Source organism: Helianthus annuus, chromosome 16 (genome assembly GCF_002127325.2).
Source record: "Helianthus annuus cultivar XRQ/B chromosome 16, HanXRQr2.0-SUNRISE, whole genome shotgun sequence".
NCBI classification, from domain to species: domain Eukaryota; kingdom Viridiplantae; phylum Streptophyta; class Magnoliopsida; order Asterales; family Asteraceae; genus Helianthus; species Helianthus annuus.
The window spans coordinates 68776036-68791004 of NC_035448.2; the positions used below are offsets into that span (position 1 = coordinate 68776036).

General features: G+C 37.0%; 2 protein-coding genes across 2 annotated transcripts; both read left to right on the top strand.

The window, feature by feature from the left end:
- Positions 1–7482: 7482 nt before the first annotated feature.
- Positions 7483–9901, top strand: LOC118488395. Its single transcript, XM_035985916.1, has 6 exons — positions 7483–7691; positions 8356–8636; positions 8830–9051; positions 9136–9203; positions 9305–9421; positions 9729–9901. The coding sequence occupies exons 1-5, from the start codon at positions 7628–7630 to the stop codon at positions 9372–9374; spliced, it is 705 nt and encodes a 234-aa protein (XP_035841809.1). The 5' UTR covers positions 7483–7627; the 3' UTR covers positions 9375–9421; positions 9729–9901.
- A 33-nt stretch (positions 9902–9934) lies between these two features.
- LOC118488396 lies at positions 9935–12243 on the top strand. The gene is made up of 7 exons (XM_035985917.1): positions 9935–10382; positions 10452–10911; positions 10991–11179; positions 11268–11375; positions 11485–11554; positions 11666–11764; positions 12086–12243. Exons 2-7 carry the CDS (start codon positions 10685–10687, stop codon positions 12176–12178), a joined length of 786 nt encoding a protein of 261 aa, XP_035841810.1. The 5' UTR covers positions 9935–10382; positions 10452–10684; the 3' UTR covers positions 12179–12243.
- The last annotated feature ends 2726 nt before the right edge of the window (positions 12244–14969 follow it).

A 14969-nucleotide genomic window follows, 5' to 3' on the forward strand; every position in this document is an offset into this window, starting at 1 on the left:
TGGGCCAAGGCCGAGGCACTTCCAACAAATGATGGAAGAGTCGTGGTAAGATTTCTGAAAATATTATTCTCTCGTTTTGGAACACCAAAAGCACTAATAAGTGATGGTACCCATTTTTGTAACCATCAACTTGAAAAAATTTTAACAAGGTATGGTCTATCACCGGGTCTCAACAGCATATCACCCTCAAACAAACGGACTAGCCGAAGTGACTAATAGAGATTTAAATAGAATACTTGAAAAAACCATAGGGCTAAATAAAAAATGGGCCGATAAATTAGATGACGCTTTATGGGCTTTTCAAACTGCTTATAAAACAACAATAGGTACAACCCCATATAAGCTCGTCTATGGAAAAAGCTGTCATTTGCCAGTAGAAATAGCACACAAGGCCTACTGGGCAATTAAAAATGTAAACTTAGACTTAGAATTTGCAGGTAAAAATCGATTTTGCCAACTAAATGAATTAGACGAACTAAGGAATTATGCATACTCTAACTCCGAAATTTATAAGGAAAGAATGAAAAATTTGCATGATAAACACATTAAACCTAATGAATTTCGGGTAGGGGGATCAAGTTCTATTGTTTAATTCACGACTTCGATTATTTCCTGGTAAATTAAAGTCTAGGTGGTCAGGACCTTTTTCCATCACCCATATTTTCCTACACGGTGCAGCAGAAATTAAATCTCGGATTGGAATTCCATTCAAAGTCAATGGCCAACGGCTGAAGCTCTATCAAGGATTCATTGAGGATGAGGAGGAAGAAATCTCGCTTCAAATGGTCGAAGAGTAAAAGCATCAACATCATACCTGGTAAGTTACGAACAATCGGGAAAACATCTTAATCGGTAAGATCTCTAAAACCAAGTTTTTAGAAACAAGGCGCTCATACGAGCACTTTAAAAAAATTAACTTTGCCCGCCCATGGGGCCGTGTCCGCGTAATTGTCGGAATAAAACCGCCATTTTCATTCAGTTTCTTCATTCCACACGCCCCGTTTCCCCAAAAACTCTCTGGTTCTGGCGATTTTTTTGCAGATTTCGACGTTTCCCCTCCTTCTAACAACGTCAAGGTATGATTCTATCCTTATAATTAGTTAGCTTAAGTTCATGCATGTAGTTTAACATCAAAATTTGTGGAAAAATCTAGGGTTCTTCAACTTGAACCGGATCGAACCTCAAATTTTTGCATAAATCTGTTAGCATTAGTATAGATACATGTTATAGGAAGTAAATCAACTTGTATTGTTTGTAGATTTGCCCAATTTCTCATGAAAACCCCAAACCCTTGTTTCTGAACCGAAAAAGATAATATTGAAGGGGTAAACGGTTTGCATTGGCCAACCATTTACAAAGACACCTAAAGTCTTGTCAAGACATGTGATGCATGCCAAAGATCAGGTAATATTTCTTCCAAAAATGAAATGCCACAAAATGGCATTCTTGTTTGTGAAATTTTTGATGTGTGGGGACTCGACTTTATGGGACCCTTCCCACCGTCAAAAGGAAACAAATATATACTTGTGGCGGTAGATTACTTGTCTAAATGGGCCGAGGCCGAGGCACTTCAAACAAATGATGGAACAGTCGTGGTAAGATTTCTGAAAATATTATTCTCTCGTTTTGGAACACCAAAAGCACTAATAAGTGATAGAGGTACCCATTTTTGTAACCATCAACTTGAAAAATTTTTAATAATGTATGGTCTATCACCGGGTCTCAACAGCATATCACCCTCAAACAAACGGATAAGCCGAAGTGACTAATAGAGGTTTAAAAAGAATACTTGAAAAAACCGTAGGGCTAAATAAAAAAGAATGGGCCGATAAATTAGATGACACTTTATAGGCTTTTCGAACTGCTTATAAAACAACAATACGTACAACCCCATATAATCTTGTCTATGGAAAAAGCTATCATTTGCCAGTAGAAATAGCACACAAGGCCTACTGGGCAATTAAAAATGTAAACTTAGACTTAGAATTTGCAGGTAAAAATCGATTTTGCCAACTAAATGAATTAGACGAACTAAGGAATTATGCATACTATAACTCCGAAATTTATAAGGAAAGAATGAAAAATTTGCATGATAAACACATTAAACCTGATGAATTTCGGGTAGGGGATCAAGTTCTATTGTTTAATTCACGACTTCGATTATTTCCTGGTAAATTAAAGTCTAGGTGATCAAGACCTTTTTCCATCACCCATAAATTCCCACACGGTGCAGTGGAAATTAAATCTTGGATTGGAATTCCATTTAAAGTCAATGGCCAACGGCTGAAGCTCTATCAAGGATTCATTGAGGATGAGGAGGAAGAAATCTTGCTTCAAACGATCGAAGAGTAAAATCATCAACATCATACCTGGTAAGTTACGAACAATCGGGAAAACATCTGAATCGGTAAGATCTCTAAAACCAACTTTTTGGAAACAGGGCGCTCACACGAGCACTTAAAAAAATTAATTTTGCCCACCCACGGGGCCGTGTCCGCGTAGTTGTCGGAATAAAACCCCCATTTTCATTCAGTTTCTTCATTCCACATGCCCTGTTTCCCCAAAAACTCTCTGGTTCTTGCGATTTTTTTGTAGATTTCGACGTTTCCCCTCCTTCTAACAACGTCAAGCTATGATTCTATCCTTATAATTAGTTTGATTAAGTTCATGCATGTAGTTTAACATCAAAATTTGAGGAAAAATCTAGGGTTCTTCAACTTGAACTGGATCGAACCTCAAATTAGTTAAACAGGTACATATGAGGCTTAGAGCACTAAACAATCAGTAGGGCTAATGGAGGTTTAAAAAGAATACTTGAAAAATCCGTAGGGCTAAATAAAAGAATGGGCCGATAAATTAGATGATGCTTTATGGGCTTTTCGAACTGCTTATAAAACAACAATAGGTACAACCCCATATAAGCTCGTCCATGGAAAAAGCTGTCATTTGCCAGTAGAAATAGCACACAAGGCCTACTGGGAAATTAAAAATGTAAACTTAGACTTAGAATTTGCAAGTAAAAATCGATTTTGCCAACCTAATGAATTAGACGAACTAAGGAATTATGCATACTCTAACTCCGAAATTTATAAGGAAAGAATGAAAAATTTGCATGATAAACACATTAAACCTAATGAATTTTGGGTAGGGGATCAAGTTCTATTGTTTAATTCACGACTTCGATTATTTCCTGGTAAATTAAAGTCTAGGTGGTCAGGACCTTTTTCCAACATCCATATTTTCCTACACGGTGCAGTAGAAATTAAATCTCGGATTGGAATTCCATTCAAAGTCAATGGCCAACGGCTGAAGCTCTATCAAGGATTCATTGAGGATGAGGAGGAAGAAATCTCGCTTTAAACGGTCGAAGAGTAAAAGCATCAACATCATACCTGGTAAGTTACGAATAATCGGGAAAACATCTGAATCGGTAAGATCTCTAAAACCAAGTTTTTGGAAACAGGGCGCTCACACGAGCACTTAAAAAAATTAATTTTGCCCGCCCACGGGGCCGTGTCCGCGTAATTGTCGAAATAAAACCCCTATCTTCATTCAGTTTCCTCATTCCACATGCCCTGTTTCCCCAAAAACTCTGTGGTTTGGGTGATTTTTTTGCAGATTTCGACGTTTCCCCTCCTTCTAACTACGTCATGGTATGATTCTATCCTTATATTTAGTTAGATTAAGTTCATGCATGTAGTTTAACATCAAAATTTGGGAAAAATCTAGGGTTTTTCAACTTGAACCGGATCGAACCTCAAATTAGTTAAACAGGTACATATGAGGCTTAGAACACTAAACAATCAGTAGGGCTAATAGAGGTTTAAAAAGAATACTTGAAAAAACCGTAGGGCTAAATAAAAAAGAATGGGCCGATAAATTAGATGACGCTTTATGGGCTTTTCAAACTACTTATAAAACAACAATAGGTACAACCCCATATAAGCTCGTCTATGGAAAAAGCTGTCATTTTCCGGTAGGAATAGCACACAAGGCCTAGTGGTTAATTAAAAATGTAAACTTAGACTTAGAATTTGCAGGTAAAAATCGATTTTGTCAACTTAATGAATTAGACGAACTAAGGAATTATGCATACTCTAACTCCGACATTTATAAGGAAAGAATGAAAAATTTGCATGATAAACACATTAAACCTAATGAATTTCGGGTAGGGGATCAAGTTCTATTGTTTAATTCACGACTTCGATTATTTCCTGGTAAATTGAAGTCTAGGTGGTCAGGACCTTTTTCCATCACCCATATTTTCCTACACGGTGCAGTAGAAATTAAATCTCGGATTGGAATTCCATTAAAAGTCAATGGCCAACGGCTGAAGCTCTATCAAGGATTCATTAAGGATGAGGAGGAAGAAATCTCGCTTCAAACGGTCGAAGAGTAAAAGCATCAACATCATACCTGGTAGGTTACGAACAATCGGGAAAACATCTGAATCGGTAAGATCTCTAAAACCAAGTTTTTGGAAACAGGGCGCTCACACGAGCACTTAAAAAATTAATTTTGCCCGCCCACAGGGCCGTGTCCACGTAATTGTCGGAATAAAACCCCCATTTTCATTCAGTTTCTTCATTCCACACGCCCCGTTTCCCCAAAAACTCTCTGGTTCTGGTGATTTTTTTGCAGATTTCGACGTTTCCCCTCCTTCTAACAACGTCAAGGTATGATTCTATCCTTATAATTAGCTAGATTAAGTTCATGCATGTAGTTTAACATCAAAATTTGGGGAAAAATCTAGGGTTCTTCCACTTGAACCGGATTGAACCTCAATTTTTTGCATAAATCTGTTAGCATTAGTATAGATACATGTTATAGGAAGTAAATCAACTTGTATTGTTTGTAGATTTCCCCAATTTCTCATGAAAACCCCAAACCCTTGTTTTTGAACCGAAAAAGATAAAATTGAAGCGGTAAACGGTTTGTTTTGGGAAAAACGGCACTTGGGGTTTCATTTTCAGGGAAAACCGCCCCTACTGGACTAAAAATTTTCAAGTTTTTGGACCGGGTCGAAAAATGAGAATTTTGAGAAACAGACGCTTGGACACGGGGCCGTGCTCAGCGAGCACGGGGTCGTGTCTAGCCAAATTCATTCCAACATGGGGCGTGTCCGCTGAACACGGGGGCGTGTTCAACCGACTGTTTTCAGTTTTCTCCAAAATTTTCACGGTTTCGTACTAATTGTAGGATGTGTTTTCTTTCAGATGGCCAAGAAATTCACCAGGTTCAACGCAAGCGAGTTGGCGGCTCAAGCACGTTATGATGTGTTAAGGAATTGGCCCATAGAAAATCCCAGACAAGTGTGCATGGACGCTATTGAGACAGTGAACCAATTAGACCGATTCAACAACATTGTCACCGGCCCGCTGAGAGCTGCCCTTTGCACTCGGCTTCACTCTGTGCATGAATATAACATGGAATTTTACAGCACATTCGTCTTCAAGAAAAGAGCTAAATCGTTTGATAATGAAGGGGTAGAGTTCCGTTGTGGAGGAACCACGTACAGGATCTCAATCGCTCAATTTGGGGCTCTAGTGGGGTTGTACTCGGAAGAGGATGCTGGGGACGAAGAGAACACCGGCGGTCTCCGCGAGCTTCAAGAAAATCAACGCCAAGCTGCTTGGGCTCAAATCGGAGAGGGCAACTACAACTCGAGCCGAACTAAGAGCACCCAGTTGAGACACGACATCAGCGGTGTTGTAGGGTTACGAGATCTACTTGTCCTCTATTGCGTCCACAACCGTGTCAACCTTGATGTTCCATACCTGCTACTCCGAAACATGCACCTGAACCAGCTTGCTACTCCCCTGATGCCTATCTTCTTTGGAGGGTGGACTTACCGCCTTTTTAAGCACTTTGTCGATAGGATGCCGATGTCCTTTCAAAAGGGACCATGGTCGGGGAAAGTAGACATGGTCATATGCCACTCCATGAAGTTGATTTATGAAGCAGATGACGGGACGGTCAGTTTTCAAAGGGTTCAAGGCACTAGTAGAAAAAATACCTTTAATGACACAAGAACAATGACACACACTAAATTTATGACTCACAAATGCTTGTGTCATAGAAAAAATGTCATCATTGGTAAAATCTGAATATTTTATGACACTTATTCTTGTGTGTCATCGTTTAAATGTCATTTTCAAAAAAAAAAAAACACATTAAAATATGTGTGTCATGGTTTTATGTCATCTTTTAACTTTTAATAGTTACACAAAACGTGTGTGTCATCGTTGTGTGTCATCAATATATGTGTCATTGTTGTGTGTCATGGTTTCATTTTTTTTTATTTAATCATCAATATATCTAAATATTCGCGCCTTCTAAAACCTTCTCAAAAAGTTAAACAATCCCCAAAATTCCCTCTCAAAAACCCAAACCCTCAGACGATTCATCATCCAAAATCCCTCTCAAAATTCTACACACCAAATTCCCAATTCCCTCTCAAAAACCCAAACCCTCAGCTGCTTCATCATCCTAAATCCAAACAAGTTTCCTGCTGATCATCTCCGTCCAAGTAACAAACCTCATCCAATAATCTATTAACAAATCATCTTAAATTCTAGGGTTTATGTATCCGATAAATGCTGAACATCTGCATTCAGGTTTGAAATTTAGATATACTTCAATAAATATCAATGTTATTTTATGTTTACGGTATGTATTAATGTATCAACACAATGAATTACACATATGTATCAAAGTTATTTTGTTCTTCTTATTATTATTAATATTATTATGTGTATAGATATAATATATATATAAGCATTTAGTATGTGATATGAAGCTAAGTCTTTGTGATTTGTCGGGTCATTAGAGACACACTCTAGATGTTTGATGAAATGTCTCGGTAGAATTTGTTAATTGGATATGAAAAAAAATTTGAAACTGTCTATGTATCAGATTTCGGGTGGAATTCCTTTGTCATTTCAGTTTTCTATGAAAAAAAATTTGAAACTGTCTATGTATCAGATTTCGGGTGGAATTCCTTTGTCATTTAATGAATCTCTTGTTAGAGTATTGTTTTCTATGAATCGATTTCGGGTGACATTTATGTCATTTTACTGTTTTAGGAACCTTGTATAGAGAACTTACTTGGTTAGGGTTACAAAAATTCACATCCTGAATATATATGATACTTATACCTTGCAAAACGAGTTGGTCGGGTTACGTCGGATGGCGGGTCAAAATGGGCTCGGCTTGGAACGGGTCGATTTAGAAAAAAGGTTGTTTTGGTTTGGGTCAAAACGGGTCTGGCCGGAGAGAGTTCGGGTCAGGACGGGTTTGGATTGAAACGGGTCCGTGTCGGAATGGTTTTCAGATTGCGTCGGGTTGCCTTTAAAAAAGTTTTTGTCTGATTCTAGGTTGAAATTTGGTGTAGTTAAAGTCAATATTCTACATTCAGTGGACATTTCAAGTCATTTATATATAGTCAATGAAGTCAGACATTTCAAGTAAGTCAATATTCAATATTCCTTGCCAACGCCCAGATTCTATCTGAGCGTGGTTGAGGGCTTCTTCAATAGTTATGCCACGGTTAGAATTGGGATCTTCAACCAGACGCATGATGTCTACTAACAGACTTGAATTTCTAGTGCACCCCCCTTAGCCAAACATGATGTTGCAGGGGTGGAATTGGAAACTCGGGATTTGTTGCACAAGAACCAACAGACTTTTTGGTTTGACTTTTAACTTTTATTGATAATCCCTTCTTTTGTTATTCTATTTATATCCACAAACTTTGTAAGCTGAAATATTGGATTTCAATGCCATTTTATGGGTTATCATATTTTTTTACTTTCCCCTTTCACTAGAATGCCAATTTTTGGTAGCGTAAGAACTGAATTGAGTTATTAACTGTTAATTTCTATTTTTAATAACCGTTTCGACGTGAACCGTTTCGACGTGAACCGTTTCGACGTCAACCGTTTTGACGCGTACCAAATTGTAGTGTAAACTAAGATACTGATCTTCTTGATGCCAACTAGTTTTTTGTTAAGTTGTTCGAATATTATAATAAACATATTGTGAGTTCTTTTTCTTGACTGTGAAATGGTGAGACTTGTTATAACTTGATACCTTATAAACTGTATAAACTTTAATTTGGTTCCTTAAATCTCGAATATAAACTTTATATCATAGTAATTGTTATATACCTATGCTAGTAACTTGTTACCTGATTCCTTAAAAAAATGTATAATAGCTTTGTTCCTTAAATGTATACTAGCTATGCTGGTAACTAGTTATCTGATTCTTTAAAAAAAATGTGTATTTCTTAATTAATTTTGATTCACATCATGCTATAACTAGTTATTGTGTATTTGTTGAAACAATTTTTTTTAGACGTGGAATCGAATTCTGACTCGGATCATGCTGAAGATAACAAATCACAAAGAGGTCCGACAATAAAGTCAATAGCTAGTAAAGAGAAAGTTATAATTACGTACAATAAAAAAGGTGTCCCAGTTGGAAAGGAATCGGTAGAACTCTCTACATTCGAGGGATTGGTAGCAAGAACTATGATTCCAATAACTTATACCACTTGGAGGAACGTTGGTAAGGAAACAAAGGAAGAATTATGGCAATATGTCACGGAAAGTCTAACATCTAAAATGCGCCATGTGGTAACTTCTACTTATTTCAGCAACCTAATTATGTTTATTTAAAGTAACTATTGCCAGTAACTTCTACTTATTTCAGGCACATTTTTTGCACATAATGCATGATGTGCCCGATGCACTAATGGGAGGGTTACCGAATATGTGCATCCCTATTGTTAACTGGTTGTTTAATATTTTGTTTGTTTTATATTTTCAGGCACATTTTGTGGTTAGCCCAAAGAGCCGGAAGCAAACTATACAATCAATTGGGACAAAGTGGAGAAACTTCAAACATACTCTATACAGGGATTACATTATGACACAAAAAGATGACCCTGAGGAGAAGAAGAATTTACTTAATCCTCCTCCTAAGTACCCTTTCTTGAAAAAAGAAGACTGGAAACTATTTGTTGCACAAAGAACTTTAAAACAATGGGAGGTTTGTTTAAACTTTTGGTTTGTATTGTTCAGTAGCCCATTTCTTATCTAACATTACATAAACATTTTAAGGTTTCTAATGCAGGGGACAAGTAAGAAAGCAAAGAAAGCCCATGCACATCATAAATACAATCATCATTTGAGTAGAAAGGGGTATGTCAGGCTCACTACTAAGATTGTATGAATTTAATTAACCCAATAGTTCACTTGTATTTGTTTATGTTATATCAGTTTTGTTATTCTTTTACATTTAGATGCAAGAAACTGGCCTGGAGGAAGAGGAGATTGACAGGGCAATGTTGTGGAAAAGAGCAAGAGAACTAAAAACAGGAGGTTTCGACTCAGATGTCCAAGTGGTAGTTGATAGAATTGTAAGTCTTCCTTTGATCTTACATTATGATGTTATAGTGATGAATATAATCGGCTGGTTTGGTCAGTTTAGTAGGCTGATTTGAAGTAGTAGTTGGTTTATTCGTGGAACTTAGTCCAAATTCCCTAATGATTTGTAGCAGTAGTTGGCTTGTGATGACAGTGATAGGGCTCATAGGGGGTGCATAAATCACTGCAGCTCTATCATTAAGTAGTTATACGGAAACATAATTATAATAAGTGATGACTGAGTTCAATAGAATTACTGTTGTTTACTACATTTCACTTACTACTGACTTACATTTGCAGGATAAGCTACAAGAATAAGATTCTGGAGAGGTCATATGTGGAGCACATGATGTGCTTACGCAGGCCTTGGGTACTGATGAACAACGTGGCCATGTACGCGGGATGGGTAAATTTGTAACACAACATCAATACTTTTACTTACCCAACACTGTTAAACATTACATGGACACTGAGAAGAAGAAGTATGACAAACGGCTCAACAAAGTTGAAGATGAATTGGAGAAACTGAAAAGAGGTGTGAATAATGTGTCAGAAGCTGGAAGTTGCCAATGGGGAATTGAAGATTTTGAAGACATTCCAGATGAAGAACCACTTGTAAGTCTTGGGCCATGGTGTTTCTTTTTAAAAATAATTTAAATATATTTTATAGGAATTCATTGCAAGTGTTTGCAACAAGAAGTATCATTCTATATATATTTGTAGGATATGTCGTGTTTTCTTGCAGTTGACAATGCATCAAATATAGTCGCCAAAGGAACTATACTAATGGATACAAATGAAGAAGGGCTCCTTCAAGTTGTGTTGGAAATATGTTTACATAGAGAAGCGTTGCTACCATTTCCACTCAAAGAGGAGTTCATTATAGAGGTCGGAGATGCAGTTGGGCACGTACTCAGTTGGCCAAGACATCTAGTCATTCGATGCTCTGACTTGGTAATATTATTTTCATTTTTAATGCATATAGACATGAGGTCTAATTTAAAGAATTTATATGTTTTGTAGGAAAAATGGGTGGCGAAACCAAAGACAAAACCTGTGAAAGATTTAGAATAAACAAATAAAACAACCAAAAGGAACTGATGAGGAGAACGAAAGAGAGTTTGAACAAAAGATTGTACAAGTGGAAAAGGTCACAGGAAAAGAAGTAGTAAGTGAGAAAGAAAAAAAAAGGGAAAAGAGAACTTGAACTGCAAAAGGAAAAAGAGGATGTAGAAGTGAATGAAGGAAAAAGGAGGATGACGAGAGCACAAAGGAGGCCAAGGATAAGAGTTGAAAACAATGCTGTTTTGACCATGACTGCAAGTGTGGTTGATGCACAAGTTTTTAAGGCTGATTCTATAAGATTGCAATGTGTGGACGATCTATTTGGGTACGAGAGTTTCACATATTTAAACCGGAAGGATTTTGAAGCAGTTTTTACATTGGATGAGCTTACCGGTTCTGTCATTACGACTTATATGATGTAAGTACTTCAATTTAGTTTCAATAATTGTTAGTAAAACACAATTTATTTAATCAAATTAGTTTTTGTATGTTAACAGGTTATTGTATGAGCAAATAAAGAATGGGCCAAAACATGATCACGGTATTTGTTTTGTGAGCCCGAGTGCAATCTCACCAAGTGAACGTAAATCAATACCCAAACATATTGATGATGCAAGTAGAATGGTTGCAGATCGGTTATCTACAAGAAAGGACAATGATATCATCCTAGTGCCCTACAATCCTGGGTATGATTTTACATTTAAATAACTATTCATGAATAAAAAACTATCATCTTGTTATTATTTGACTTAATTTGGTTGATGGTTTTTGTAGAAGACATTGGGTGTTGGCAATTTTAGACATGAAGACAAATACTTGCTATTATCTTGATTCTTTAAGAAATAGCATAATAAATCCAGTGTTGAGGCAAATTATCGATGCGTAAGTAATATAAATTTTTTTAGGGCAATGGCCTTGTATGCTGTACAATCTAAATTATTGAAAAATTATATTATACTATTATGATATATTTCTTAATTCTTTTTTGTAGGGCAATGGCCTTGTATGCTGTACAAGGTGGAACCAAGACTAGGGTTAAAGTCAATTGGGTTAACGCTAAGGTGAGCGCTTAACTCTTATTCATAGAAACATATCAAAATTTTTAGTTGTATCCATGTGTTGAAATTGTATCTTTATCTCCATCGACTGAATCAGATTTTTTAATTTTGTAGTGTCCATATCAGACGGGATGTACTGAATGTGGCTACTACGTATTGAAGTACATGAAAGAGGTCGTCGAAGAAGGAATTGAAATACTTGCCAATGACAATGTAAGTACTATTTTTTAAATGATTACTTTTGGAGTATTATTAGTTTGTTAGCTAACTTGCTACAAAACTTTTATTAGATCACTGAATTTAGTTTATAATATTGGGGATTTTAAGGAGACATGTGTGTTTGATTTGTATATAAAAGAAACGAGGTAAAAAAGATAACTAAATAACATGATGGAATGAGTATATAATAGTGCGGATATCATCTTTGTTTATCATATAAAAGTGCATGTATTTAGGTTTTCTAATTTTGTTTATGTCATAAATTGTTTTTTATATAAAAGTGCATGTATTTAAGTTCTTTAATTTTGTTCTCAGGTTGGGAGAGGCAAAACGGTATACACGGATGAGGATATTGATGGGATACGTGAAGGGTGTTTGAGTTATGGGGCAGCGTTTGTTTTTAAGTGACTATTTTAGATGTCGAAGTATGAACGCCAAACAATATTTTTTGTTAACTTAATATATGTGTATTATCTTTGACGTATGACTATGAAATGAATTGTTTTGGTATATGTGTATTTTGTTATGATATGGATTTATATATTGTTTTTGTTCTATTAGGATTCTACCAATAAAATAAAAAAATAAAAATTTAAAACCATGACACGTAATGCATGTCATAAAGGCATGTCATTAAAGTGTATCATAAATGCGTATCATGAGTGTGTGTCATTAAGGTGTGTCATAAAGGCATGTCATTAAAGTGCATCGTAAAGGTGTGTCATTAAGGTGTGTCATAAAAGGATGACACACAAAAGCATGTCATCTTCAATTAATGACAGGGGCTTCCTTGACACTCTTTTGTGTGTCATGTCTACCCTTTAATGATACACATTGCGCGTCATTGAAGGTCTTTTTTCTAGTAGTGAGGGCATGCATGGAACCCGCAAGAAGCACTCGTCTTACACGCTCCACACATCCGTCCTCCTGCTCAATACCACTACCAGCACCAGGGGGATCCGGGTCAATCCTCCTCTCAAGGAGGCGGTTTTCCTAACTTTCAAAGCTTACATGATTTATTGCAGGAAAACCTTATGTGCACCAGGAACACCTACAACATGGCCAGCAACACATACGCCCGGGTCGGAGCAATAGAAAGAAACATCTTCGACATGCAGGATGATATTGGGAACATACGAGAGTAAATGGCGGGCCACGGAGAAGGCGATGATGACGAAGACGAGGACATGCATTGAGCGAGAGGATTAGGAGGTAGCATCCACGGTTGGAGGTCTCACAGGTTAACCCCTTATCTTATGAATAATTTCTGGCCTGCGTGCCACTTGTTGAACAATTTACTTTCCTTTAACGCTTTTTAATTTCTGCATTTCTTTTTCTTTTTAACTTGTGACGTGGATGATGAACTTTGGTAATTTAGGATGTTGGTTATTGTTTGGTGTGGTATTTATTAGTTAAATAGGTACATATGAGGCTTAGAGCACTAAACAATCAGTGCTACTAAAGCCGGGACAGGAAAACCGAAGCCAGTAACCTGTTTTTCACTTTTAGAGTTTGTCCACACGGGGACGTGCTCAGCCGACACGCCCCCGTGCCCATTTCCCAGACCTGCTGTTTGTCAAAATGTTGCAGACCTTTGTTCAACACGGGGTCGTGTTCACCCGACACGCCCCTGTGTCCACCTTCTGTAAGTCCTTGTTACTGGCAATCTGACCACGGGGCCGTGTTCACCCGACACGAGGCCGTGTCCAGATGCCCAGTAACATAAAATTATGTTTTTAACACACCTTTTACACATTCAATCAACCTAAAAACTTATTTTTGAGACACATTGAGGACAATGTGTAATTTAATTGTGGGGGGATGCTTAAAACTTGAATTTTGCAAATCCTAATTACAAGCCTTACACAAAACTCTATTGGAACCGCTAAACACCCCAAATTTTTTAAAAAAAATTTCATTTTTTTACTTGTCTTGGTTTAATTTGGGAATAACAAGTTTAAAAAAGGTTATATTTTTATAAATTTACAACCGATAGCGTCGTGATAAAAAGAGCCAACATAAGAAAATTATGAAACGACATGACAAATCTAGTTAAAAGTTGATTATATATATTTGATCATGTTCTTGAAATCTTCCCAAGCAGTAGCGTTGGCGGTCTCCAACCCAAGCATTTGCACTTGTGCTTTCCACCACGATAGTGCATTTCCTTTCAAGGTGCCAGTAGCAAACTTCACCCAGTTAGCAGTAGGACACTCGCACACCGCGAACACAGATTCGACCTTCTCAATCCAGTGCAGAAGACCTATGGCACCCTCGGTGCCATTGAAAGGGAGAGGTTTTCAATCCATGAAAGTCTTGAATGTGAAGACACATGGTTGGGGAGGTGCAGGTTGTCCTGTCTGTAACACGAAGCGAACAGAATTGAGAATGACAAGACGATACGAGAGTAGGACCTAAACATCCTAGGACGACTAGTTTACCTCCAGGATGGGCTGCAAAAGCCACAGCCACGGTGTTGATCAGATTTGTGAATGATCCTGAGTCATGTTAACGTTTCCCCTTCCATGCCCGCTCATTGTCTTCGTATCCAGAAAAAAAAGCATGAGAATGACGCTGTAGTGTCGTAAGAACAAGTAGGAGGAGGACGCACAAACATTCGTACATATATATATATATATATATATATATATATATATATATATATATATATATATATATATATATATATATATATATATATATATATATATATAAAACTAGGAAAAGTAGTACATATAGCATCACATAAGCACTTAAGTAAGTAAACATGAAAACACATATCCGAGCCACGAGGTCTAATACGTTGAGCCTTGCACTTGGAGTGTAGTGTCGTCGCGAGTACGGGTTATAGTCTGGTTTTTCTCAAAAAGACTTTCCTTTTTAAACCGAGTTCACTATAACCAATGGCTCTGATACCAATCTGTCACACCCTCAAATTCCACATTCGGAGTACAACCGTGTGGCTTGTAACTGACTAGGATCCATCCACCAATCATACTAAACAATAAAGATAATAATAATATAGTTCACCAGCCAACATGATTATTGACTACCGAAGTTTAAGTACAAGAGTTTTCAAGTTCAAAGCAACAGTTTAAGTAGGTATCGGAAGCATAAGTAACATAGTTTAAACATAAGTTCATAGTTCATGATTATTAAAGAACCCAACACATGGGTTAAGATGACCACTACACATCCC

Coding starts and splice junctions, on each gene's coding strand:
- LOC118488396 (XM_035985917.1), top strand. CDS start 10,685: ATGACGAGAGCACAAAGGAGGCCAAGGATAAGAGTTGAAAACAATGCT. Junction 10,912..10,990: donor GTCATTACGACTTATATGAT/GTAAGTACTTCA, acceptor GTATGTTAACAG/GTTATTGTATGAGCAAATAA. Junction 11,555..11,665: donor TCAATTGGGTTAACGCTAAG/GTGAGCGCTTAA, acceptor TTAATTTTGTAG/TGTCCATATCAGACGGGATG.
- LOC118488395 (XM_035985916.1), top strand. CDS start 7,628: ATGATGTTGCAGGGGTGGAATTGGAAACTCGGGATTTGTTGCACAAGA. Junction 9,052..9,135: donor GAACTTTAAAACAATGGGAG/GTTTGTTTAAAC, acceptor TTTCTAATGCAG/GGGACAAGTAAGAAAGCAAA. Junction 9,204..9,304: donor CATCATTTGAGTAGAAAGGG/GTATGTCAGGCT, acceptor TTTTACATTTAG/ATGCAAGAAACTGGCCTGGA.